The 25,735-nt window shown below is 39.5% G+C and overlaps 2 protein-coding genes, 2 long non-coding RNA genes and 1 pseudogene across 9 annotated transcripts in view; 2 read left to right on the forward strand and 3 right to left on the reverse strand.

The window, feature by feature from the left end:
• LOC149050895 (G protein-coupled receptor GRL101-like) overlaps window positions 1-25,735 on the reverse strand; it is a 227,358-nt pseudogene that overhangs the window by 23,892 nt on the left and 177,731 nt on the right. The window lies entirely within an intron of this gene.
• LOC149050898 (TNF receptor-associated factor 5-like) lies at window positions 1,079-14,734 on the reverse strand. The gene is made up of 5 exons (XM_089197948.1): window positions 14,655-14,734; window positions 2,454-2,921; window positions 2,154-2,334; window positions 1,872-2,077; window positions 1,079-1,613 (listed from the first exon to the last, which is right to left on the reverse strand). The coding sequence occupies exons 1-5, from the start codon at window positions 14,690-14,692 to the stop codon at window positions 1,436-1,438; spliced, it is 1,071 nt and encodes a 356-aa protein (XP_089054074.1). The 5' UTR covers window positions 14,693-14,734; the 3' UTR covers window positions 1,079-1,435.
• Window positions 4,534-14,485, forward strand: LOC149050899 (uncharacterized). 5 transcript variants are annotated; one of them, XR_016184142.1, is made up of 4 exons: window positions 4,534-4,824; window positions 6,333-6,368; window positions 11,557-11,614; window positions 11,988-14,485. It is a non-coding gene; the product is annotated as an uncharacterized LOC149050899 (long non-coding RNA). The 5 variants fall into 4 exon arrangements; XR_016184145.1 differs by lacking the exon at window positions 4,534-4,824 and adding an exon at window positions 5,054-5,925; XR_016184146.1 differs by lacking the exon at window positions 4,534-4,824 and adding an exon at window positions 5,054-5,667.
• Window positions 8,190-10,371, reverse strand: LOC149050900 (uncharacterized). Its single transcript, XR_016184149.1, has 3 exons — window positions 10,098-10,371; window positions 8,777-9,978; window positions 8,190-8,264 (listed from the first exon to the last, which is right to left on the reverse strand). It is a non-coding gene; the product is annotated as an uncharacterized LOC149050900 (long non-coding RNA).
• LOC149050901 (uncharacterized) lies at window positions 17,193-20,362 on the forward strand. The gene is made up of 2 exons (XM_089197932.1): window positions 17,193-17,920; window positions 18,194-20,362. The coding sequence occupies exons 1-2, from the start codon at window positions 17,590-17,592 to the stop codon at window positions 19,762-19,764; spliced, it is 1,902 nt and encodes a 633-aa protein (XP_089054058.1). The 5' UTR covers window positions 17,193-17,589; the 3' UTR covers window positions 19,765-20,362.

Consider the following 25,735-nt stretch of genomic DNA (forward strand, 5'->3'; position numbering starts at 1 on the left):
GCGTGTGCTGGGCTAGCTTTATTTCCAATGGTAGAAAATTTATCCGATCAAATCTGTTGAACTCACCGATCATTTTTTTCTTAATTAATAACAAGTTGTGAGGAAACAAAGTCTTTGTTTATTGAGTAACAACAATTGGCGCTAACCGCACGGCTCCTAAAATACAACAACGCTCAGTAAATTAAGGCATTTCGTGTAACATCTGTATGGATAAGGATAAATGGGTTGATCTCACCAACCTTCCTTCCTAATTAAAAAAGAGTTATGAAGAAACAAAGTCTTTGTTTATTGATTCACCGCAATAAGCACTTATCGTATGGCCCCCAAAATACAATAACGCGCAATAGATTGAGGCGGTTTTTTTTATAACATCCGTTTACAGGATTTTTCAGCTATGATTCACTTACATAAGAAAGTAAACTGAGGTTAACGAATGTGTAGTTATATTCTCTCCAATGCTAGAGGCGACACGTGTTGGAATAAAGGAGAAACTACAACAATACGTCTTTCTTTGTGCTGCCCACTAGTCTTCGTTAAGGAAAAAACTATTTTGAATTCATGTTATGCAGGGCAGGGTTTTTATTCGTTTTACTTTGTTTTTTTTATGTTTTTTTATGTTTTTTTTTTTTTTTTAACAAATTCAAATTCGTGTCAGACTGGGTTGGTGCGAGGCTGCGTGTCGGCTTTTATTTGGTGCGGGATGCCTTTGATCTGTAACCAAACCGTTAGACCGTCTGTGACAGTGGGACAAGGGTGTTCAGATAACGGGGAAAAATGCATTTGTCAAATCATTTATTATCACGTGAAACACAGCGCAGCAAACGAACAAATCGAGCTTACTCATACTGAAGAGGGGGAAATTGACGAGTGTGTTTCCCATAATTCTTAAAAAAACATATTTGACTTAAAAAACCTAAACATTTTTGTATCGCTTTCAATATTTGTCCTCGTAGCTATCTTTCCTTCCATAACGTTTTTATCTTAAACATTTTTCCTGTAAGTGTACTTCTGTTTCCCAGAGGTATTTTTCAAATGTAAATAACTAAACTAAACTGGAGGTTGACTGAAAACTCAAAAGTTAGTTAGCTTCCAGACTCTTTATTTTTTCAATTCCTCACTCGTTACTAACCCTAAAATACAACAACGCTTTGACATCACCGGCACGCTTCTATCTTAACAACTGCGTGAAGAGATCTTTTCTAGTTAAGTAATGTGCCAGATAAGTGCTAAGAGAGGTATTACATACAGCAAAAAAAGCGGAAGATCTCAATGAGAAAGTACTGAAAATGTTTTCCATTCAAAAATACTTCTTAAATTTTATGGTTAGTTTGTTCTGTGCTTATCATATTGCCTTTTCTTCTAGTGCATAAACGATTTCCATTTTTTGCGTTATCATTTGCGACCTCGATACCTCTCCTAGCTAATAAATGGAAAATTACTTGTCTTCTTGTAAAAGATAATATGTCAAGACAAACTTGACAATCATAATATCTTCTGGGTCCATGTGATCCAGTTCACAGCGCGGGATATTTGCTGCTACTTCCCCCTCCTTTATCTCCTTCGCCGGGAAAGGGAAAACCTTCTCCTCGCAGGAATCAGGCATCAATACTATTCTGTAGACATAAAGCGTAAAGTCATTAATGATTTGTGGTGAATCATGATAAAGTTGATTTTCTTTTTAACAGTTTTTAGGTTCGGAGACATGGTTTTAGATTTCCTAACTCCTGTATGGAAAAATTACGATATTGATGGTCGTTGTAAAATACGCCAACTAAATGCAAGTACTTTGGCTTATCAGCAGCGATCATTTATCCTCTGTACTGCGTTCCAGAGCGAGAATCTATCCTTAATTACAAAGATGAGTCCCTAACCTCGTTCCTACTACCACTGCCGTCACTGCGGACACCAGTTCCAAGGAAAGTCCTGCAAATCGTATATGCGCCCTCCACCTGTTCCCATTCGGGCACCTGTACTCAGTGCTGAATAGGTGTGACCCCTTCACGTTATTCCATTTCTCTCCCCTCCAGCGGAAGGAGAACACTCCTCTTTCTTCCAAAATCCATCTCGGTTTGGCTCTCTGAAATGAAACCGAATGTTCAGTTCATGTTCATGTGATATCTTTTCTCATTATTTTTATAATTCTAGCGTCTCACCTTGAAATGCATTAGGCCCCGCAGACGCTGGACCTCCCCTTCCTGCAGAACACTGTGGGTGGCGGCTGCATTTGTCGAGTGTTGTGGCATGTTCTTCTGCTTTATTATGGCAGTGCAGCCAGTCACCGCACAGCGGACCGCTCTTTCTGAGCACTCGCTTAAGTGCAGTGTTAAGTGGAGCCTGCAAAATAATCAAAATAAGGACCAGGGATGAGCTGGCTAGTGAAACTTTTGGATATTTTGTTGGCCTTAAATAACCATTTGACTGTTGATTTCTTAATTAAACCGACAATATCTTACCGTGGAAGGCTTGTTCCGCAGCTTAGTGGGCACAGTACCCTCTTATTTGAGCAAAGGGAAGCAGTATGCTCCTCGAAAGATTCCCTGGTAATTTTTCTACCGCATTGCTGGCAAGGGAGTTTGTGCTTTGCACATTGCGCAGTGTGTGCTGCCATCCTCTCCCTTGCCACCATCTCTCCACAGCCATCATTGGCACACGCCGTTTGAAATTTTCCACACCTTTTCAAGTGCTGCTCGTGCTCGTGAAATTTTCCTTTCCATAGACAGCCGCTCTTATTACACTTGACATTAAAGTCTCCAATGATATCGTCGAGTGCGACATTGACGTGGAGGGTAACGTCTGTTCCGATCGGTGCTTTACAAAGTGGGCATTTGGGGAAAGTCTCAATGCCTACGAGTGTCGCGAGGCAGTGTCGACAGCCCGAATGCCCACATGCCAGAGTGACAGGCTTAACCATTGTCGATAGGCTTCAAAGTAAAAGATAATCAAGAGAGTTTAGTACATTTCCTTACAAAACTAGTATTGATAAGTCAAGTAATTCCTTCAAAGAGGCCCCTGCTAGCAAGGAATTCAGTTCAAACAGCTACAATTGTAAAAGTTGTCGAAGGAAAGTGGAATTTAACCATGGAACAATGATTCATAACTCAGAGTCAAAACAAACGCAGAACGTAAATCTGTTATTTGACAAATTACTATTTCGTCTAATTGGTCAAATTCCTGAGGGATGAGCAACATTTCTCTCCTCTCAGAAAGACAACTGCTGAAGTATAAACTATTTAGTACAGCTCGATCACAGAAGTAAGCAAGTGTGCGTTAATGATTTTCCTAGCGTTAATATTTAAACATCTCGTCCTTTTGCCAAAAGAAAATTACAATTTCGCTTATGATCTCTTTTCCCAGGAAATGCGAATATAGTTCCACAGTTAAAAAGAACTTCTGCCTTATGAATGCTCTGAATGCTGTCGGTCGTTCTCCTTAAATGTCAGGTTAAGCCTTGCTTTATTGCAGATTTTCACCTGACATCTTCAAGCTGGGTTTGGAAACCAGCGCAATTTGAAGTTCAGAGTTATGGTGGATGCTTGGCATACAGCTCTGCGTTGTCGAAAAATATAGACTTATCTGTCGACTTTTGAGCCTTTTTAGGAAATTAAGTGTTAGAAAATGTGCTTTCGTACATGTTTGTTGTTTCAGTTTAGATAATCAGTGGGCTAGATAGCCAAGTAAATTCCAGATTTTTTGCACTATTTTTCAGCGGAAATGTTGGTGAACCAAAGATACACCCACGACAATTGCGACTCGATATTAGGCTCTGTAAATTTGCGCAAAACATTTCGACGAATATCTTAAGTTTGGGAAAACAAAGAGACCTAAAAATTAAAAAAGTTCTTCCTTAACCTATCTCCTATGACATTTAAATTTCTTAACTACTCCACTGAAGATCTCTCTCTCGATGGGTGACAGCGAAAACGATCAGTTGCTGAAAGATAAAAATCATCACAAAACAAAAAAGACTTACCATACAGAACAGTTGAATAGCGCTCCGGGAGGAGAAGTAAACTCAAAATGCTCATTAGACATAGCGAATCTGGCAATGAATAAAGCAGCGAAGTGATCTAATCCAAGCAAAGTTTGCTTTTAGTGAAAGAACCAAGACTAACTGATAAGTAAACGATGTTTATAACCTTGTGAACCTCAATGGGAAATGTGTATTTCCTGGACAATTTGACACGTATTCATCAATAACAATTGATACTGATCTGGCAACAATCGATCCGCGAAATGACAGTTACCCAGGGTCAAGTTCCCTGTTCAAACAATCAAGTTTCCATTCTGCATGTGCGAGTGTGTGTGTGTATGTGTGTGTGGACATCATTTCCTGGAAAAGGGTAACTTGCCCGTTTCATGGAATTAAAGAACAACTAAACGAATAAAAGGGTGCGCTTAGCGGCATTTGCGGCAAACGATCCTAATATTGTTTAACTATCAATATAAATGTCCCGTAGCGACAGGCCTAGGTGACATGGGTGTGCCACGAAACAAAAGCCTTTTATTAATACGTATACACGTCGGTCAGTTTCATTTTCGGCGTGGTTTCGCGTCATCCTTGGGAATATTAGTGCAGCAAGGAGTTAAGCATTTTAGATTAAGTGTTTAACTCCACGAGATGAACCATAGCAAGCGCGCTTTCCAAAGAACTGTTGTCTTTTTGGATAAACGGCACAGAAGCGTGCCAAACAAGACTGAGCTGGGCAGGCTCGCTACCGCCAAGCGGATTTCTGATATATCGTTTACAAAGAACGACAGCTCTTCCCAAATCGGAGACTTACTGGTGAGAGCATTTCCTCCCCTTACAGGAAAAGACCTTAGCAGGTAAGTGCTGCTGCCTTCATAATCTGTATCGTAGGGTAGAAAATGGTTTCAGAGAAAAGAGTGAAAAGTACCGTAATAAAAGCAGCGAAATGCCGAAAAGGGGCAAGATTGGATGTAAACGTGGATGAGAGAAAACTAAGGTTGCTAAAATCTTCCTTTAGATGTCTTGCAACATTGAGAAGCTGTCGCCAGTAGACAGGATAAGCATCGGACATAAAAAAAAATTTAAACAGTTTGCTTACCCGTTTAAAAAAAAAAAGCTATCCGTTTAAAGTTCCACGGAAAGCTTTGGACTGTTTGCCTAACATTCTGTAATAGGCAGTTCGAAGTATCAATCTTGCGTTCGCTCGATACTCGCCGGTTCTTGAAATACAGAAAGACCGTATCTTATTTTGGTTTTATCTTTTGCGTGATCATAGTAAGCGAGTTTCCGTCGCATCCTTTGACAAACAAGTTAAATCGGCTACTCTCTTTCTGTTTATATCATCTTGATTCATCATTCTTGGTTTTATTGACAATCATTTTAACGGCCCCGCTTGGTGCGTGACACCGATTCGACCTTTTATTTGCATTGGAACTTCATTGCGTTATTTGACCTTGAAAGGTCTCGGCTTCAGACAAGGTGGCGGCATTGCATATGCAAATTTGTTTCGCGAAACTTCCGAACAGGAAGAAATGAAGTTCATTTTCAATACTAATAAGAATAAACAAAGGAGAAGATTATGAGTTTCTCGCGGTAGCCGTTCAGGATATTCAGCAGCGAAACTATTCTCAGTAAATTGCGCTTATTTCATGAATGTCACACGAAAGCGGCAGTAATTAACCCAGAAATAAAATGCGCAAGTATATGCTAGTTATTACTTTTCAAATTATCATGCTCAATATTTTCGCTTTAAAGGATAATTATCCGTTGTCACTCTGAAAGTTTTTCCGCAGAAGATCTCGCCAGCTCAACCACAGCCGTTAAACATTAATTTTAAGCTCATCGTTTGTCAATTTTGGTCAACCGTTTCTCGGTTTAAGCTATCCGTTTTTGGACTTTGGTCAACTGTTTAACGTTTCGGGCTGACCGTTTTTATTTTTGGTCAACCGTTTAACAGTGTGAGCCATCCGTTTTTGAACTTTGGTCAACCGTTTAACGTTTCGTGCTATCCGTTTTTATTTTTGGTCAACGGTTTGAAGACCTAAGCTATCCGTTTTTGGACTTTGGTCAACCGTTTAAATTTTTTGCCATCCGGTTAAGCGGTTATGGCATCCGTTTAAACGCTCGAGTTAACCGTTTACTATCCGTTTACAACCGTTTTTCGAGACCGTTTAACGGAAAAGCGTTAGTGTCCGTTTTCCCGTGGAGGGTCACATTTAACTCTTACTTATGTAAATTCTCTAAAATTATTAAACACTTAAAAACAGCGTGAGCTGCGGTAGCATAATAAGTTATTTTATGTGTCTTCGTGACAGACACTTTCATTGCTATGGTCTAATTTGTTTTTTTTTTGACAAATTTTCAGAACACTGAAGAGATGACTAACTTGGAGCAGTCACTGGTAGGTGCAAAAGTCATAAATTAAAAAATAGAGGTTTAATTCTCGATTTCAGATCTGAACCCTTTAACTCCAGAGATCTGATTACGAATTCTCCCCTCTCGTTGCTACACATTTCCTTGTAAACCACTTGTGAGAATTTGGTGTTTTTAAATCAACATAACAACATCTACCTGATAAGTTTAGGTATTCTCATTACTTGTTAGCTAGATCATGAACGAATATTATAGGGAGAAGTTAGAGGTTAATCACTCCTGGGAGTTAAAGAGTTAAATGATGACCTCTGTTTTTATTTGTAACTGTACTTATTTTAACATTGATCTGGTATCCTTACAATATTCCCCTTTCCTAATACCTCCAGGGCCACTGTTGACAAGCTCTTCCTAAGCCCTGTCCAGTGTGACCTGATATCCTTAGATCATTCCCCTTCGTAATCCCTCTGGGGCCACTGTTGACCAGCTCTTCGTGAGCCATGTCCAGTTGGACCTGGTATCCTTAGATCATTCCCCTTCGTAATCCCTCCGGGCCACTGTTGACCAGCTCTTCGTGAGAAGTGTCCAGTTGGACCTGGTATCCTTAGATCACTCCCCTTTGTAATCCCTCCGGGGCCACTGTTGACCAGCTCTTCGTGAGAAGTGTCCAGTGCGACCTGGTATCCTTAGATCATTCCCCTCTGGTATCCTTAGATCATTCCCCTTTGTATTCCCTCCTGGGCCACTGTTGACCAGCTCTTCGTGAGAAGTGTCCAGTTGGACCCAGTATCCTTAGATCATTCCCCTTCGTAATCCCTCCGGGGCCACTGTTGACCAGCTCTTCGTGAGAAGTGTCCAGTTGGACCTGGTATCCTTAGATCATTTCCCTTCGTAATCCCTCCGGGCCACTGTTGACCAGCTCTTCGTGAGAAGTGTCCAGTTGGACCTGGTATCCTTAGATCATTTCCCTTCGTAATCCCTCCGGGCCACTGTTGACCAGCTCTTCGTGAGAAGTGTCCAGTTGGACCTGGTATCCTTAGATCATTCCCCTTCGTAATCCCTCCGGGGCCACTGTTGACCAGCTCTTCGTGAGAAGTGTCCAGTTGGACCTGGTATCCTTAGATCATTCCCCTTTGTAATCCCTCCGGGGCCACTGTTGACCAGCTCTTCGTGAGAAGTGTCCAGTTGGACCTGGTATCCTTAGATCATTCCCCTTCGTAATCCCTCCGGGGCCACTGTTGACCAGCTCTTCGTGAGAAGTGTCCTGTTGGACCTGGTATCCTTAGATCATTCCCCTTTGTAATCCCTCCGGGGCCACTGTTGACCAGCTCTTCGTGAGAAGTGTCCAGTTGGACCTGGTATCCTTAGATCATTCCCCTTCGTAATCCCTCCGGGCCACTGTTGACCAGCTCTTCGTGAGAAGTGTCCAGTTGGACCTGGTATCCTTAGATCACTCCCCTTTGTAATCCCTCCGGGGCCACTGTTGACCAGCTCTTCGTGAGAAGTGTCCAGTGCGACCTGGTATCCTTAGATCATTCCCCTTTGTAATCCCTCTGGGGCCACTGTTGACCAGCTCTTCGTGAGAAGTGTCCAGTTGGACCTGGTATCCTTAGATCATTCCCCTTCGTAATCCCTCCGGGGCCACTGTTGACCAGCTCTTCGTGAGAAGTGTCCAGTTGGACCTGGTATCCTTAGATCATTCCCCTTTGTAATCCCTCCGGGGCCACTGTTGACCAGCTCTTCGTGAGAAGTGTCCAGTTGGACCTGGTATCCTTAGATCATTCCCCTTCGTAATCCCTCTGGGCCACTGTTGACCAGCTCTTCGTGAGAAGTGTCCAGTTGAACCTGGTATCCTTAGATCACTCCCCTTTGTAATCCCTCCGGGGCCACTGTTGACCAGCTCTTCGTGAGAAGTGTCCAGTGCGACCTGGTATCCTTAGATCATTCCCCTCTGGTATCCTTAGATCATTCCCCTTTGTATTCCCTCCTGGGCCACTGTTGACCAGCTCTTCGTGAGAAGTGTCCAGTTGGACCCGGTATCCTTAGATCATTCCCCTTCGTAATCCCTCCGGGGCCACTGTTGACCAGCTCTTCGTGAGAAGTGTCCAGTTGGACCTGGTATCCTTAGATCATTTCCCTTTGTAATCCCTCCGGGCCACTGTTGACCAGCTCTTCGTGAGAAGTGTCCAGTTGGACCTGGTATCCTTAGATCATTCCCCTTCGTAATCCCTCCGGGCCACTGTTGACCAGCTCTTCGTGAGAAGTGTCCAGTTGGACCTGGTATCCTTAGATCATTCCCCTTTGTAATCCCTCTGGGCCACTGTTGACCAGCTCTTCGTGAGAAGTGTCCAGTTGGACCTGGTATCCTTAGATCATTCCCCTTTGTAATCCCCCGGGGCCACTGTTGACCAGCTTTTCGTGAGAAGTGTCCAGTGCGACCTGGTATCCTTAGATATCCTGGTATACTTTGACCAGGCTCTTCTTATGTATTCTTAATTTTTTTTTTCAAAATCCAGCTAGACAGTAAGCTCTATACGTTGTCCCCTTACCCTTCTCCTCATCCCAAAAAACTGTTATGAAGTATCCCCTAACCTTAACTCTAACCTGATGTTTTTAATTTGTGGTTAATATTAATACTTAATCGGATACTTCATGACAAATGTCATTTTTTGCTATGGTTATTCCCTACAATGTAAAGCTTTTTTCCTGATGAATTGCCCCACCCCCCAGCCTTCCTTGTCCCCTTAGTCCACTTATGTATTCTGCAGTGTGCTTTATTATTTTTATTTTTTGTTCATTATAATGATGGTCATAACTCATTCGTCAGACATTAATTTGAAAAGTAATTTGGGTTTGTTAGCTGTGAGATTTCTTCACTGTTCCAGGATTAAAAAAGTTAAGAATCAAATGATTTATGACTCCATTTCTTATGGGTCCTTTTAATCTTCCTGGGTGTGTTGCAGCTGGCCTTTCAACTTGTTCTCTAGTTATTGATAAAAGCAAGAAGGACATCATTTGTGGAGTTATCTTCCTCTCCAGAGTTGATGGAATCATTGTCATTCTCATTGTTACTATTTGTATGGCTTTCACTTTGCTCTACTTATCTTCAGCTATGTTGGGGTTTTCACTGTCTTGCAAGGATTGTTTACATGTTAAATCTCTTTCCTTCAGTTGTGTTTGCAAACCAGGGCCTTCAGGATTCATTTGGAAAAGCCAATACCTTGCAAAAACCTCCACTGTGTAGTTCTTAGTGTTGTAGATATGTTAGTCAAGTCAATGTTTCTTGAGGCACTTTACCCCCTCTTGCAAAATTCTTTACCTTTGTACATTCTTTAAACCAATCTTTCCCAGCATAATCAGGGAGACTTTTTCCTGTGTTTTTGTGGTGGTTTCTTTTTTGTTCTCCTTTGGCTGCTCTGCTCTTTTCTTCTTATTGAACTGCATCACCTTGATATGCTGGAGGTTATCAACCACACATGTTGCCTTCATGATCCCTTGCTTTTCAATTTTGAGGCAAGGATAACAATTTCCTCACTTCTTGCAGAGCAGATGAAGTGTGTCGAGTTCAGGATGTTAAATGCAACACAGGATACAGACACTTGGAGAGAGAAGCCAAAGTTATTGAAGCATATTCAAGAAATCTGCGAAGACACCACATCAGAAAGAGAAGAAGTAATAAAGAAAACTATCGAAAATCAAAAGGAAAAAGAAAAGGTTCGAAATCGACATGTTATTAGAACAAAGTAATTGAGGCGGAAACCTGCTGGGTAATAATCTTCCAATATGTTTACTGCACCCTCCTTGCCTTGCTGTCCCTGAAAGAGAGTAGATGTTGAGAGTTTTTTGCTTGCTGTTTGGTCAAGATGTGACATACCTCGCACAGCTCTTGTGAAGATATCATTTCAGTTATGCCAAGAAAGCAGAACTACCACAAATATCAGGCAAGAACTTAGCAATAAAGTCAAGATGTGACATACCTCGCACAGCTCTTATGAAGATACCATTTCAGTAATGCCAAGAGGGTCGAACTACCTCAAACCTCAAGAAGTCAGAGATTAAGAGTACTCCTTCATGTATCCTGAAGAGTATGGCATAGATGAGAAGTACAAAAGCAACTCTCACAGATGCACAACAGTGAGGAAGAGCTTGACAATGCTAAAGATGAGGGATATTGCGCACATCTAACCCGATAAAATGTCTTTTAATAAGAGTACCTAGCTTTGAAAATTGTTGTGATGGAAACAGCCATATAAGTGCAGAACACATATTATTAAGCTGACAAAAGCATATAGTACATGTAGTGTTATCTAAACAGTACAAAATCCATGTAAAATCCACAATTGCTAAGATACTTTAAAAATTGTTGGGAAAACAGTACAAAATCCATGTAAAATCCACAATTGCTAAGATACTTTAAAAATTGTTGGGAAAACAGTACAAAATCCATGTAAAATCCACAATTGCTAAGATACTTTAAAAATTGTTGGGATGAAAAGTCATGCAAATGCAGAGGATGTATAATTATATGAGCAGAAGCATGTTTCTATACTTTTTGTTTGTTTCTGAACATGTAGATATATCAAAATAGTATGAAATCATGTAAACTCTACAATTACTGAGATACTTTGAAAATTGTTGGGATGGAAACAGTCATGCATATACTTTTTGTTTATTTTTGAACATGTAGTGTTATCTAAATAGTGTAAAATCATGTAAACTCTACAGTTACTCAGATACTTTGAAAATTGTTGGGATGGAAACAGTCATGCATATACTTTTTGTTTATTTTTGAACATTTAGTGTTATCTAAATAGTGTAAAATCATGTAAACTCTACAGTTACTCAGATACTTTGAAAATTGTTGGGATGGAAACTGTCATGTATATACTTTTTGTTGATTTTTGAACATGTAGTTTCACATAAATAGGATACAAAACTCTACAATTACTGAGATATTTAGTGTGACCTCCCTCCTTCCAACATTTGATTTAGGGGGATGGTTCCCCCTCAAAGCCATTATTTTTCTGTAGACTTGTCTTGGACCCAACCCCTCCCACCTCCTCAACCCTAAGGAGTCCAAATTGTATGAAAGTGTTCATAAATGGGCCATTAGATTATTTAAACTCTCTGGATAATACTTCCCAGCGGCACCTACACGAGGGTGATATGCCACTCATCCCATGAGTGGCATACTACCCTCTGCCTATGTTTCATTGCAGGTGTCATTCAAAGGAAACTACCCCTCAGATGAAGAGGAACTCTCAGAGACAATGAAAGGTAAACACAAAAGTAAATAGATTATGATGACCAATGTTAACACCACCAACTTCATAATTAGTCTTAATAACTCTTACTCATAATAACTCTTCTTCTTTATCAAACTTCCTTGTGCAATGTTTGTACCATGATGAAGCACAGTGAGGTACCTGTTTCTTCCAGTGAATTACCAAAAACATTTAAATTGTTTGTTAATTTTATTTGAGGGTACATCCCAAAATATTTCCAACAAGCCCCTTAGTTTGTTATTTTTATCATCAGTTGTTAGTATCTACACATGACCAACCCTCATTTTTGCCTTTATTCCAGTGAGCACATTACAACATTCAACTAATCTCTCATTTTTTCACCTTTTTTCACATGGAAACAAAAGATGATGACCATGAAGATAAAGATAAAGGAGCCAGGATGGAGAAAAAAAAGAGAAAGGACCAAAGATCTCACAGGGATCGAAAGGGAAAGAGAAAAAGGGAAGATGCCAAACACTAGAAATAAGTTGTGTACCATCACTCGTGATCAGTACTACCAGTAAACTTGATCATACCGAGACAAAGGCAGATCCAAAATTACTACTAAATTCATTTTATATGTACCTCACCTAACCATAAGTTCACAAGTGTAAGCCATTAAATGATATTCTATTATAATTTAAGGGTTTTTTTTTGTTTGATATACTGGCTATGTGTAAAGGTACACAACTTTATTCTCCACCTTTTCATTTCAAGTAGTACATAGAAATAGATAACATGTACAGTGGAAACTTGATTTAATAGAGTGCCAAGGGGCTGGAGACATTGGTTGGCTATATTTAGGGTTTGTTATATCGAGGTTCTGTGGCATTTATATTACTGTAACTTTAGCTGGGCTGAAACAGAAGTATTGTTTGTGATATCAAGAACTTCGTTGTATAGAGGTTCGTTAAATCAAGGTTCCACTGTACCATTAACTTACTATTTCCTACTTAACCCTTTAATCCCTAAGAGTGACTAGAATCTAATTTCTCCTGACAATATCATCCTTCAATCACACATAAGGTCATGAGAGTCTAGGAAATGATCACCAACTGGAGAAGTTCTTAATTATTAAACAAACTCTCCTTGTCAGCACCTGTGTAAATGTGTAAGTACAGTATGGAGAGTGTGCATACTGATGTTAGAGTGTAGAGGGTTAATGTTGAATGAACACAACACAGCCTACAGTACAACAATGTCTACATTCATTCAGAAAGTGCACTGTTAATCCTTTACACCCTAACATCAGGAGGGGATATTCTCAATACCAGTCTTTATACATTTCCCAAGTGTTAACAACAAAAATTAGTTTAACAATCAAGAGTGTCTTAAGCTGGTGAACATTTCCTTTGTTTTTGTTACCTGAATGTGTAATTCAGGGGTGATGTTGTAAGGAGAAGTTTGATGCTAGTCACTTATAGGGGTCAAACGATTAATCATAGCCCTTAAGTTTTTTAAGAAAGTTATTCCCTATAAAGTTGTGTTCATTCAGTTCAGTTAAGATCCATTACACAATGCCTCTGTTATATTTAGGCAGTAAGTATGTTGACTGTGTCCAGAATCTTAACCCTTTGACTCCCAAGATCTGATTGTTAATTCTCCTTTCTAGCTGCTGCATATTTCCTTGTGTATTAGTTACAAGAATTTGGTGTTTTGATCAAGATGACAACTTCTACCTGATAAGTTTGAGTATTCTCATCACCTGTTTGCTAAATGATGTATAAGTGTTATTAATAGGGAGAAGTTACATGTCAATCACTTCTGGGAGTTAAAAAGTTATCAATAAGGCTGTAAGGATTTTCTGCTAAGATCTTGACTAAAGGATCATCACTATCTCTTACAAAGAAAAAAAAATTGAAATACTTAAGAGGTTGTCTCTCTTATTTCCAGCCGGTCAATTTCATGTCAAAAATAATTTTCCCTGATATATAGGGGTCAGAATATGTTAAAGTTTGCCTTTTCAAATATATGGAGAGGGAAATTCTAACTTTCTTAGCAAACTAGAAAGGTTGTTAAGGGATCTGATATAAATGTCGTGGCTTAACTATGCAAATCAAATATTTTACAATGTTACAAAATATGCGTATTATTCAATTTCCGAGATGTTGTGATAGTCCCTACCAACTGGTGAAATAATTATGGCCCTTAATGCAGCCAGAAAATTATTTCAAATCAAACCAAATCTAACTTAGTTCTTTCCTAAGTATAGTCTTTCTGTTGACAGAGTTTAAGGTGAAATTGGCAGGGTGGAAATGAGAGAGATGGCCTCTTAAGCCGTAAAGATCTACTTCTGGATGCCTCAGAAATCCTTGTTAGTTGTCAGTGTAGATGGGCTATATGTCACCAAGGCTACATTTTAATAGTGAGACAACTCAACATTTTGCAACTCGCTAAGGCCAAAGGAACATCCAGTGACAGACAAAAATCCTCATGTTTACAAGCAATTAAGTACTTTTCCCAAGCTGCAAGCCTAAATATTCAGCTGAGTGTTTTGTCATTAGGAATGAGAGTTTGATTACCCATATTACTTTGCTCAGAAGTATTACCTCCAGCTCGAGGTTTTCGAGATACAAGTTTGCTTTAAAAGGTTGCTACTTTTGGTTAGTTCGGTAAGAAAGAAAGGAATTGCGTTGCACAGTGGTTGAATGGTTTATAAAATCTTGCTCTAAACCAGAAGTTGTTTTATTTGTTTTTTAAAAAGTATACATATATCACTGAACGTTCATCTAAAAGTGACACAAGTTTATCTAAAAGTGACACAAGTATTCCCCTGCGTAGTTAACCATAAAAATTTTACATTTTACAATAAACTAAGGATTACCAAAAGTTTGTTCTTGTCTGTATTAAGTCCCATTCCAGCGAAGTTTAAGTTTAAGTTTATCCTTCTATACCCGAAATGACTACACCTGACCTGGGGTTTTCGTGCTTTGGGAAAATTTCTGTTTCCAATACATTTGCTCCCACTTCCTTTTACACCTTCCCTTTTAATGCTATCTCTGAAACTTAACGAAAACTTACGAAATACTCACCTAATGACCAAGGTTCTTGCAACATCACTACCTGCCATCGTCCTCCTCAATCAGTGTTTGACTCTTTCCCAGTCTTTCTCGTTAGTACTGTAACCGAGCTCGATTAGTTATCGAGCTCGATAACTAATCGAGCTCGATTAGTAATCGAGCTCGATTAGTAATCGTACTCGATTAGCAATCGAGCTCGACTTGTAGTTATCGAGCTCGATTATCAAACGCCGTTTGCTTATCGAGCAGGAATGGTAATCGAGTACGACAAATCGATATCGAGCTCGGTTGCCCAGAAACAAATATTGATCCATTGCTTCGCAGCACCGTTCGTATAGAGAGAGAAGGTTGAAGGCAGACATCCCTCTAGGCCCAAGTCCATTAAGATAGTGCACCTGGTCTTTTGCGAGAGCTTTAACGGGTGGCGCAATAGATATAGTGACCGGTTTCTTCTAGAGAAGAGAGGCGACCGATCACTGGCGCTGCTTAATATATTACAGATTTCCATAGCCAGTTGGTAACGAAACGGAGACATCGTTACCTTCAAAAAACATATCTATGGCTTTCTGCTGTTCTTCTTCAAATGCCTCTATCCTAAAAGTCGCGCAAACTTTTTTTAAAACCTCGTCGTAGATCACTGTTGCCTGAAAAGTTGACCACGAAAGCATCTTGTCGACCGTCTGGTTCGCTAGTTTGAAAATTAATTTTCAACTCTAGCCAATCAGAATTGACGAGAGAATCTGCAAAAGGGACTAACCAATAAAAAGTCATGACACATTTTCTTGCAAAAGAGTAATGTCACGGAACACGATTAGTTTCAGGTTTGCGTAGACGTAGGGTACGGCTACACGTAGGCTAACCTTTCAAAAGAGATTTATCTAAACGATATCGATTCTAAATATTTTTTTCGGATTTGCTTTTGGATTGTCATTTTTCGGTTTTTGTAGTTTATAATCTCTGGTGTGAAAATTATTTGCGCCATCCCTGTAAAAGTAGACATTTTCTTAAGGCCTAATAACCACAGTTTTCACATATTTAATTCATTTTTATTATTTTGACCATTTAACAGTATGGCAGCTTATTTATTTGGAGTTTATTTGACGATGCATTTAAATCAACACCTTTGGTTTTGATCGGAACATGATCTGCACATGTAGAACCATAAAGTGCGTCTAACATTTGCATTTTAACGCTTCATTATTTTCAAATACTTTTGTAAGTTCAAAGTGGTGCTCATGACTAAAGCTTTCAATCATGTAAACGCTGTATCTCAGAAGTAAGAAAAACACAAAAAAACCCAGACATTCTTTTGAGAATGAAAAATTGTCTGAATGTTGACCGAGAGTAAACTCATCAAAGATCAGAACTCAAGCCAAAACACTGCGCAAGAAAAAGGGACTTTGAATTTCTCGAGTTGTCGGCGTTTGTTTCCACTTCACGCCTGTAAAGGCTACTCTCCAATCATACACTATTTTGCCTGCTGGCGGTGATCCGTGGAAAGAGGGATGTTGTTAAAAGTGGTAATGGGGAATTGGGGATGTGCAAGAAGTCTCTCAACAGAAAGGTGTCCCAAAAGAAATAGAAATATAGACATTCTTTACGCATAAAACCTGGAATAGTGATTTGATTTTTTTACAATTCGGTCAACTCGGTATTGCTAGTGTAGACACCTGGTGGTATCTCCTCTGGCTGGTTGTCTCACAAGTCCCATAGAAATAGAATGTAGCATAAATTTATGGAGGTTGAGTGTTTAAGGTATCAAAAAATATATATTTTAAAGTGTATCGATGGAAGACTAAAACGTTTATTTGTCTACGATATAGAGATCGGTCATGGTTATCCAAAACTAGGAACATTTTAAAAAGCTTACCGTTCAGGCTACCGTAAATCAATTAAAAATGATTAGATTAGATGACTACAACATGCTAAGGTACTCGAGGAATCCAAAGTCGAAATAGAAGAATTGAATAAAGCGATAGTTAAGGTGATCATTCAACTCCTTTTATGCTGTTGTTATGGTTGTAGTTTATTTGTTGTTTTCCTATCGGAGAGGCGAGAGGATTCTGTTTTCCTCCTTGTATGGCTGATCTTTTCTGTCGTAGAAATATCTGCCAGAGTTTTTCTATTGCAAACTTCAAAAAGTTTTTCAAACGCCTGATACAATTAGAGAATTGTGGTCTGGCGTACTTAATCTAACATCAAAAATACGCCAAGTAACTGCAAGTGGTGCATACCAATGAAACGGGAAGCCTGGGGACTCACAATATTGTGTGATTTGTTTAATGATTGTGATGGGGGAGCACTTTACAATTTTGGTTTGCTTTTACTTCAAAAACTCCATTCCAAGATCATTAAATTCAAAACTTCGAGTGAACTCGTGACAATCGGACGAAACTGTTCGAAGAAAAGCGGAAGCAGTGCAAGTTAATCTTCTGTCTCGACACTCGCATTTTCATTAATAAGAAATCCAACAAAGTGCAGTTACTGGCTGATGCTCGTCAAAAATCTTACGAATAATTTTCATTCTAATTGTCTCAGTTAACACACTTAAGGTGGGACTTAACCTAAAATTTGACTACAAAATGCAATTTTTGTTTTTGGAGAAATCTGAAACTTCAGGCATAGAAGAAAGCCATGACATGAGTTTTTAAGACTAATTTGCTTTATTTTGTTGCCTACGATAAGTTTTCTGCAAGCTAGTAAAAAAATATTTTTGGTTACCATGGCAACGCAACGTAGCATCTTTCAGTCTTGCTCCAATTTGAAGCCCGAAAGTCCATCCAATTCCTAGAATTTCCTCAGTATTTTCAAGAGGAAGCTATATGACCCCTTACATGAAGTATAGCTAGTCGGAGGTGGCGTGGGATTGAAAGCTGGCGTGTTTTCAACTGTGGAGATACTGTGAGAGCGAGATTCGAGTTTTATATCAGCGAAGTTTTTGTCTAAAATGCCAGGAGGGAAGAAGAATACTGTATATAGAAGAAAGCGGAAAGGAAAGCCTTTTACTGGAGTGCAGAGATACGCAAGGAAAGCGAAGAAAATGCCGCGTGCGGATAGAGAAGTCACAAACTCAGCATCGAGTTCCTCGTGTGATGAGGCTCTGTCAGATGCCGAAAGTGCTTCCATCAGTGCTTCGAGACTCAAAATGAGACCAGAAGATTCACCAGATAGTTCATCAAAGATTTCTGATGTAAATGATTTTCAGGGAGAGGGATACAGACTTGTAGACCTCAAGAAATTATATGCCACGTTGTCTGAAGCACATGTGTGCGAGGAAGGTGAGAAAACATAAGTGAACATCTGTTTTACTTTTAACCTTTTCTTTACTGTTCATGTCTCGTAGCATATGCTAGTAACAGTGTGCAGTTTCCATTTTTTTCTCTAAGAATGTTTTTTTACTTCTCTTCAGTACTATCTTTATTGTTTTCATTTATTAAAAATTACAGTTGTAACTGTCTGTTGTGTGGTATGTGGTGAATAAATTTTGTGACTCATATACATGTATGAGAATGCACAAAATAACTTTAGTGTATACTGTTATTATGTTCTAGGGAGTTTAACTCTGAAGGAGAATTCTTCTGGGAGAAATGGGCTAATGGCAGACCTCTCTGTGGAGTGTAGCTCCTGCCTTGAAGCTACACCATTGAAAACATCAGATACAATAACAAAGAAAGGGCAATCTTTTGACGTAAATCGTCGTGCAGTCTATCATTCTCTGGAGACAGGAGGTGGCTATGAAGGGCTAGTAACCTTTTGCAGCATCATGAACATGCCATGTCTATCACTACCTGCTTATTACAGACAAGTAGACACAATACTTGAGGCTTTAGAAGCTGAAGCCAAAGATGAAATGACACAGGCAGGGATAAGAGTTCGCGAGTACATCCTGAAGGAAAGTGGAGATGAAGTCAATGATGATGTAGTCGATGCAGCCGTTTCGTTTGATGGTACATGGGCGAAAAGGGGGTTTACCTCTCTGACTGGAGTTGTTTTTGTTATATCTGTAGACACTGGAGAGGTTCTTGACTATCATGTCCTTTCAAAAGAATGCCGGAAATGTACCATGAAAAGGTCTCAGTGTCAAACTGACGGGGAGTTCGAAGCATGGCAGATTGAGCATCTTGCTTCCAATGAGTGTGACATTAATTTTAATGGAAGCTCACCTGCAATGGAAGCTGAGGGTGCCATAGTTGTTTGGAGTAGATCTGTGGAACTGCATAAAATAAGGTATAAATGGATGGTTTCTGACGGAGACAGTAAGGCATTCAATACTGTGGAGAATATATATGGCGATGACTGCAAGGTGGAAAAACTGGATTGTGTTGGGCACGTGCAAAAACGCATGGGCAAGCACCTACTTAATCTTAAAGCAAGAACCAAAGGTAAACTTGCAGATGGCAAACCCATTGGAGGACGGGGCCGACTGACTGAGAGCCGCATTAAACGCCTTCAGAAGTACTATGGTCTAGCCATTAGACAAAACACCCTAACTAAAGCAAACCTAACAGAAAGAGAGGTTGATGTTGTTGTTTACACCATGAAGAAAAATATCATTGCCATCCTCCATCACAGTGTCCAGTCACAAGATGCTGCTAAACAACATCGCTTCTGCCCTGTTGGTGAGGATTCCTGGTGTAAATGGCAACAAGATTGTGCTACTGGAACAAATACTTATGAAGCAGGTGACTGTTTGCCTGAAGTGTTCTTTGAACTGCTGAAGCCAACATTCATCACACTTAGTGAAACTAAGCTGCTCCAAAGGTGTGTGCGTGGCGCCACCCAAAATTGCAATGAATGCATCAACGGACTGGTGTGGGCACGCTGCCCAAAACACAAGCATCATGGTGCCAAGGTGATTAGATGTGCAGTTGCTTCTACTGTGTGCCATTTTCATAGTGGAGCTGCCAGCAGAGCAAGAATAATGCAGAGACTGGTAATTCCAGCAGGGGAGTACACTCAGAAGGCCTCAGAAGAAAAGGACAAGAGGCGGTTGAGAAAATCGGACCTTCAGACCTCTGCTAAAGAAAAGAAGCGCCGGCAAGGAGAGCAAATGAGGCGCACACGCAGAGAAGATGCCCTACGGGAGGCTGATGGTGATACCTATGAACCTGGAGGCTTCTAAGTGACTGAAAGAAACATTTGCTATGATATTGGATAGTTCATAGCCATGCAAATTTGTGCAGACAATCTTCGTTTTAGCTTTTTAACTTTAATCGCACTTTTCTCAAAATGTGCATTTTGCGCATTCTAGAAAACATATCTCATAGAGGATTTAACCAATTGACTTGAAATTTTCAATGTTTATTGCTTTCAAAGAGTGTCTGGGAATGAGCAAAGGGTTTTTCTGTAGCTTTACTTTGTCAAAAGTTACAAAGAAAATTGTGGTGGAAATTCACCCCAAAAATTTTGCTTTACTTTAACTGGAGGCTGGAACCAAAGTTTTTTATATTTTTTAAAACTCTATGCTCATCCCCATGATTAGCCTATATACTATATAGTTATAAAAACAAATCAGAGCTAGCTGCATTCCATATCAAGATTTCTTTTCTAGAGTACATGTGGGTTGTGCACAGTATGGGGTAACAATATTTTGCTGGTATCAGGTTACAAATAAACTGTGTGCAGAAATAATTGAAAAAACTGAAATCTGTGATTCATTAGCTTTTCAGTGATATATGGTTTTATATGGTTTAACTAAAAACTGTGGATGTGACAAGTCATTGAAAAAAGGGGTCTTTTTTAGGTTAAGTCCCACCTTAATGAATTGTAATTGACTGATTTCGTGAAATTTACACGCATCTCGCAGTCAGACTTGCAAGTGCGCGTAGAACACGCAGTTTGCGTGTTGCGCGCGTGCAGTCTTTTAACTAATTTTAACTGAATGCATTTTTAACCAATTGTGACCCTCCACGGGATTTCGGGGAATAAGATAAACGCACGCACACGGTACACTAGCACGCTAAAACAAAAGAACTAGCTTTTAACACGTTAGATGCTGATAACTTGCCTCATTAACATCGCAATCATTGTCTTGCTTCGCGCGGTAGAAACAAAGGAACGTGCCATTTGCTTATAATAATAATAATAATCATCATCATCATCATCATAATAATAAAGACTTCATTTAAAGAGGGTTAACACTCAATAGCCAAAGCCTAATAGACTTTTGGCCCTCGGAAATAGAAAATTACAAATTATGAACACAAATATAATATAATAAAAGTTAAAAACCTAAATTTATGGGAGACGCGAATAGTTGAATTACAATGACATTAAAACTTCTGTAAACTATAAGTAGCAACAGATATAAAAGTTAAACACTAAAATGGTCTAAATGTTGTTGCGCTGCGAAGAGCGTTTTACATAAATGAGTTTTTAAGGACTTAACGGAGTCTGATCTTCTGATATTTAGAGGCACATTATTCCAAAACCATGTTGCTAATACAGCAAAAAAACGGCCTCTTTCAGTCTCATAAAGCTTATAATAAGGACAGATAGAATTATTGCCAGCATATCGCGTGCTTTTGTTATGTTGTGTATTGTTACTCGTTAAGTGTTCATCGGAAGAGAGCCATTTACGCTTATAAAAAAATAGCACATTCATTAATTATACACTGTTCAGAAAAAGATATCCATCCCAGCTTATAAAAAAGTGTCACAAAGTGTGCTAGGCGGTCGGCATATGAAATGATTCTAGCTGCACGCCTCTGTAATTTCAAGACTCTGTAAAGTGATCCCTTGTCACATGATGGCCAAATGACGTCAGCATAGCTTATTACTGGGCGAATAATGGCATTGTAGAACAAAAATCGCTATTTAAGTAACAGAAAGTTTCTAATTTTACTTAAAACACCTATGCACGAGGCAAGCTTATTGCAAAGATTTTCAACATGACAGTCAAATGAGAGTGAACCATCGATTGTTAAACCTAAAAGTGTTTTTCTATTTTCCTCAACTGTGAGAACAAATTCATCGTTGATCTTAGACGCCAGGCACTTTCCGGTGATCGCCAAGACTTTAGACTTTGACTCGTTTATTGGGAGTTTATATGAGTCGGCCCAGTGACATCTTTCATTTGCGGATATATTTAGTGAAAGTTTAACTTCAGGAAAAGTGCATAACGTATTGTGCACATGGCGCTTAATGACTTTCGACAAACCTGGTAACACTGAAATGGGACGATAGTTACACGGATCACATTCAGCGCCATTCTTATACAAGGGTATAAAGGTATACAAAAAAAATGTCCTAAGGGGCTCGATGAAGGGACTGCTTAAATTGATCGTCAAAACGTTTCATGTCGCGTTATCTAATACGCGAAATTGTCTTCATGCGATTTAGTCGGGCATATTTGCGTTGTACAAAAGTTGGTAGATGATCAGCAAGACCGATGTTGTGACTTGTGACCAATTTGATATGCTGAGGCCGATTACAATACACATTATCCAAACACGTCCTACTCACGGGGCGTGTAATGAAATCTACAAACTGTTTGAAATGCAAATTAAGAAGTCCTTTTGCAAGGCGATGTTTACCATAGCCCAGTTTGTCTCTGAAGTCGATGATAATATCGGAAACAATCAAAGTTTCTTTATTTAATAAATGAACCCTTTAGATGCTCGCTTCAATGCTCATGTCGTCAGCTTTGTTAGGAGAAGGTAGTCGATAAATAAACGCTTGGAACTTTGCTCAATATAACACGGAGACCGTGCCAATTTTATAACACGCCTCTTAAAGTTAAAGTTGCTTTCGATTTGTATCAGAAGTACGTCCTAATCTTTGAGGCTTTTTAGCTCACTGATACGCCCGGTCGATACACGATACTCAATATCCAATGCAACTAATTCGCCAAACATAAATGAATATCTCAACTTACTGTCCACCATTTAAAACTGTGTTTAAGTTTTTTCCTTCATTTTCAAATTCCTCATTTTCTTAAAAAAGCTTGCAAACACGGGCTGAACGAGCAAAGTCTTTTGCTCTTGAGATCGCGCATGAACTTTTAAAGGTAGCAAGCACAAGCTCTTTAAAATGATAAGAGCAAACCTGTATGACTCAAAGCAAATGGCTACTTCGTTGAGGGTAAACTGTGTTCTAACCGTGTTTCTCTGTCCTGCTAGTCTCCGAGGCATTACAACAAGTATGACAGTCCGTATGGTGCAATAGTAGCGTCATCTTTTATTAACTGACAACCTATTTGCCAAACTTTAGGCGTTATAGATTCCTTTGACTGTCGTCACCTGTTTATAAATGCATTATTTTGGGCAGATGAATCATTTTCTAGTCTGCGTTTTATGCCTTTTTTATTCTCTTAATAACTAGCAATGTTCATATGCTAGGAATAGCCAAAATCAAAATAATTTAGAACGCGGTTTTGTTAAAGAACGGCTAAACTCTGTTCAATTAACCGACCTATACTTTTTTCCTATTTGAAATGATGGACTTATTGTGCCATCTCAGTGTTTTGAAAACAAACTAGTTTTCTTAAGTCTGTGAATAAGAGTCCTCCTCTTTCCTCCACATTTCGTATTAATGCGAGCGGCTATCTGATCCCACTGCTCACTAAAACATGACGAGTCAAACTTTCTTTGTAAAACGGACACAAGAAAGCCTAATTTTCCGCTATCCAATTACTGGAAACCCTTAGTTCCTGACGTGTGGCACCTCACCATCTCGTCGTCCGTGAAGAAAACATCAAAAGAAGCGTCACAGTTTACTAATTTATTCATGGAGCTAGTAGAACTCGCTAAACGTGTCAATTTGCGATCGTGTTCTACTCGACTATGGAATTACCACAAAAGTATAAGCCAGAGTTAGGAAAGGTGATTACTAACTCTGTTTAAGCCAAGCTTTTTTCTTTTTTTTCTTTTTCTTTTTTTTTCAAGGATAGAATTATTTTACACCGCACACCGCACACCGCACACCGCACACCGCACACCGCACACCGCACACCGCACACCGCACACCGCACACCGCACACCGCACACCGCACACCGCACACCGCACACCGCACACCGCACACCGCACACCGCACACCGCACACCGCACACCGCACACCGCACACCGCACACCGCACACTAAAAAGCTAAAAGCTAAAAAATGGGTCTCTGCAAAGAAAACGCACATCACATCACTAACGACTAAAACGAATGCATAAATGTGAGAGAAAAGGTGGCTACCTCAATCGGCTTTTCATTATTAAAAGTTCTAGGATACATAATTATAATTCCTATACAGTACGTTATAGAAATCTCTGATCTCTTTCTATTCAGCTTCATTAGTTTTCCAAAATAACCTAACAACTTTGGCTAAAAAAAAAAACTGAGAATGCACATCACATTTCCGTAGGGCAATTTTATTAACCTGGGCTTTTCTTTTCTTAGCGTTTTCCCAATGTTCATGCATCGCTGTGATTAATTTCTACAACTTTTGAAGTCAAATCTAACTCAGGGCGCTGGCTTACATTTTTTGGTGTATCCGGCGATCGTTTTCAGAATTATTGGAATCTGAATTCTGATCTTTACCCTTGGAGATCATCAGGCTCTAATGAGAAACATTTTCAGGACGTACCTTACAACAATTTTTTTCAATGCTTTTTATGAGTATTCTGAATTTTTGAAGTCTATCCTTCCCTTTAACTTACTAATTTACTCCAATGTGCATAATTATCTGCACGGAAATAAAAAGTCTTTTCAGAAAAAGATAGATGAAGGTAACCTCGAACGCGCTGGGCTTCTGGACAATATGAAATGATCCCCTTGAGTGATAGAGGGTAGTGACAAATTTGACACTATCGAGAATTCGATGAACCGAAAAGAATTCCTGATTAAATGGTTACTTGACTGAACCTTGGCTGAAAGACGGCTAAAGACGCTTCACAACCAAACCCTATTTCAACTCATCTCTCTTGTCAAACGCATTTGTGCTTTGGTCCAGGAATGTAACTATAAAGGGGTTAATTTCTTATCATGAAACATCCAGAGAAGATAAATAAGCGAGACAAAGCCAGGACAAAAGGGACGCGATCACGATAGGTCAAAAAGGCCAATACCCGGAATCCGATTTTGACATATTCCCACACTTGAAACAAAGTAGTAGCGTATGTAAAACGGACAGAATTCTGTGAAATTAACCAAATGAAGAAAATGAACGTTTGCCATGTTTTTTTTCATGCAATACCTTCCACTCAGCTGACTCGGAAGAGCAACTCGATGGCAACTTTTCAATTTTCGAACTACTCGACATATCGATTGTCATAAAAATCAAAGGAATGCAGGAAAATGCCGACATAATTTGAGAGAGTCATCTGTTGTGACTGACATTATGCCAGCTTCGTTCACCTTGAATAGAAGATAATAGAGCAGATTTTACTTCTATCGAATTCAATATCTACCAATCTCGTTTCACGGTCTGGCGAAAAAGGCATATTTCACGCATACTGCACATGGGTCGAAGAACACGATATGCTTCACGTGATCCGCCCTTGAAATGAGTAGTTTTGCTTCATGACTTTATGAACGAGGCATATTTTAAGTCAGGTGCATCCAATTTTTCTGCGTTAAGTACCGTTCTGTCTAAATGGCTGGAAGAACACATTATATATCAAGTCTTCTGAGCTTGAAATGGGCTGTTTTCCTTTAGGGCTTTAAGAATGAGGCATGAAATGAGCTGTTTAGCTTCATGGCTTAAAAAACGGGCCATATTTCATGTATACTGCATTTGTTAACGTAAAGCGTTGTTTTGCTTAAAAGGCCTGAAAAAACAAGATATAAATTCAAGTCATTCGCGCTTGAAAAGAGCTGTTTCGCTCTATGGCTTTAAGAACGAGGCGTATTTCGTTTATACTACACTTGTCTGAGGTTAGGTTAACCACAAGACCAGTAATTTCGGTGAACGTGGATGGACACCGTTGGATTCCCATAAACCCCATCGGATTCCATTCGACAAATAGGTATCGAAGGATACCATCGGACAACATTATGTGCCCTCTCTGATTTTCATCTGATTTCCGGTACCTTTTTCGCGTCAAACGTATCTTACTTCCCTTGGAAGGTGTTAAGAATAGAATTTTGCCAATTCCATCGGAAGACTAC

This window comes from Pocillopora damicornis, chromosome 2 (genome assembly GCF_964200805.1).
Source record: "Pocillopora damicornis chromosome 2, jaPocDami1.2, whole genome shotgun sequence".
NCBI lineage: Eukaryota > Metazoa > Cnidaria > Anthozoa > Scleractinia > Pocilloporidae > Pocillopora > Pocillopora damicornis.

Coding starts and splice junctions, on each gene's coding strand:
- LOC149050901 (XM_089197932.1), top strand. CDS start 17,590: ATGCCAGGAGGGAAGAAGAATACTGTATATAGAAGAAAGCGGAAAGGA. Junction 17,921..18,193: donor AGCACATGTGTGCGAGGAAG/GTGAGAAAACAT, acceptor ATTATGTTCTAG/GGAGTTTAACTCTGAAGGAG.
- LOC149050898 (XM_089197948.1), bottom strand. CDS start 14,692: ATGGCAGGTAGTGATGTTGCAAGAACCTTGGTCATTAG. Junction 2,335..2,453: donor TGCGGAACAAGCCTTCCACG/GTAAGATATTGT, acceptor ATTATTTTGCAG/GCTCCACTTAACACTGCACT. Junction 1,614..1,871: donor GCAGTGGTAGTAGGAACGAG/GTTAGGGACTCA, acceptor TTATGTCTACAG/AATAGTATTGATGCCTGATT.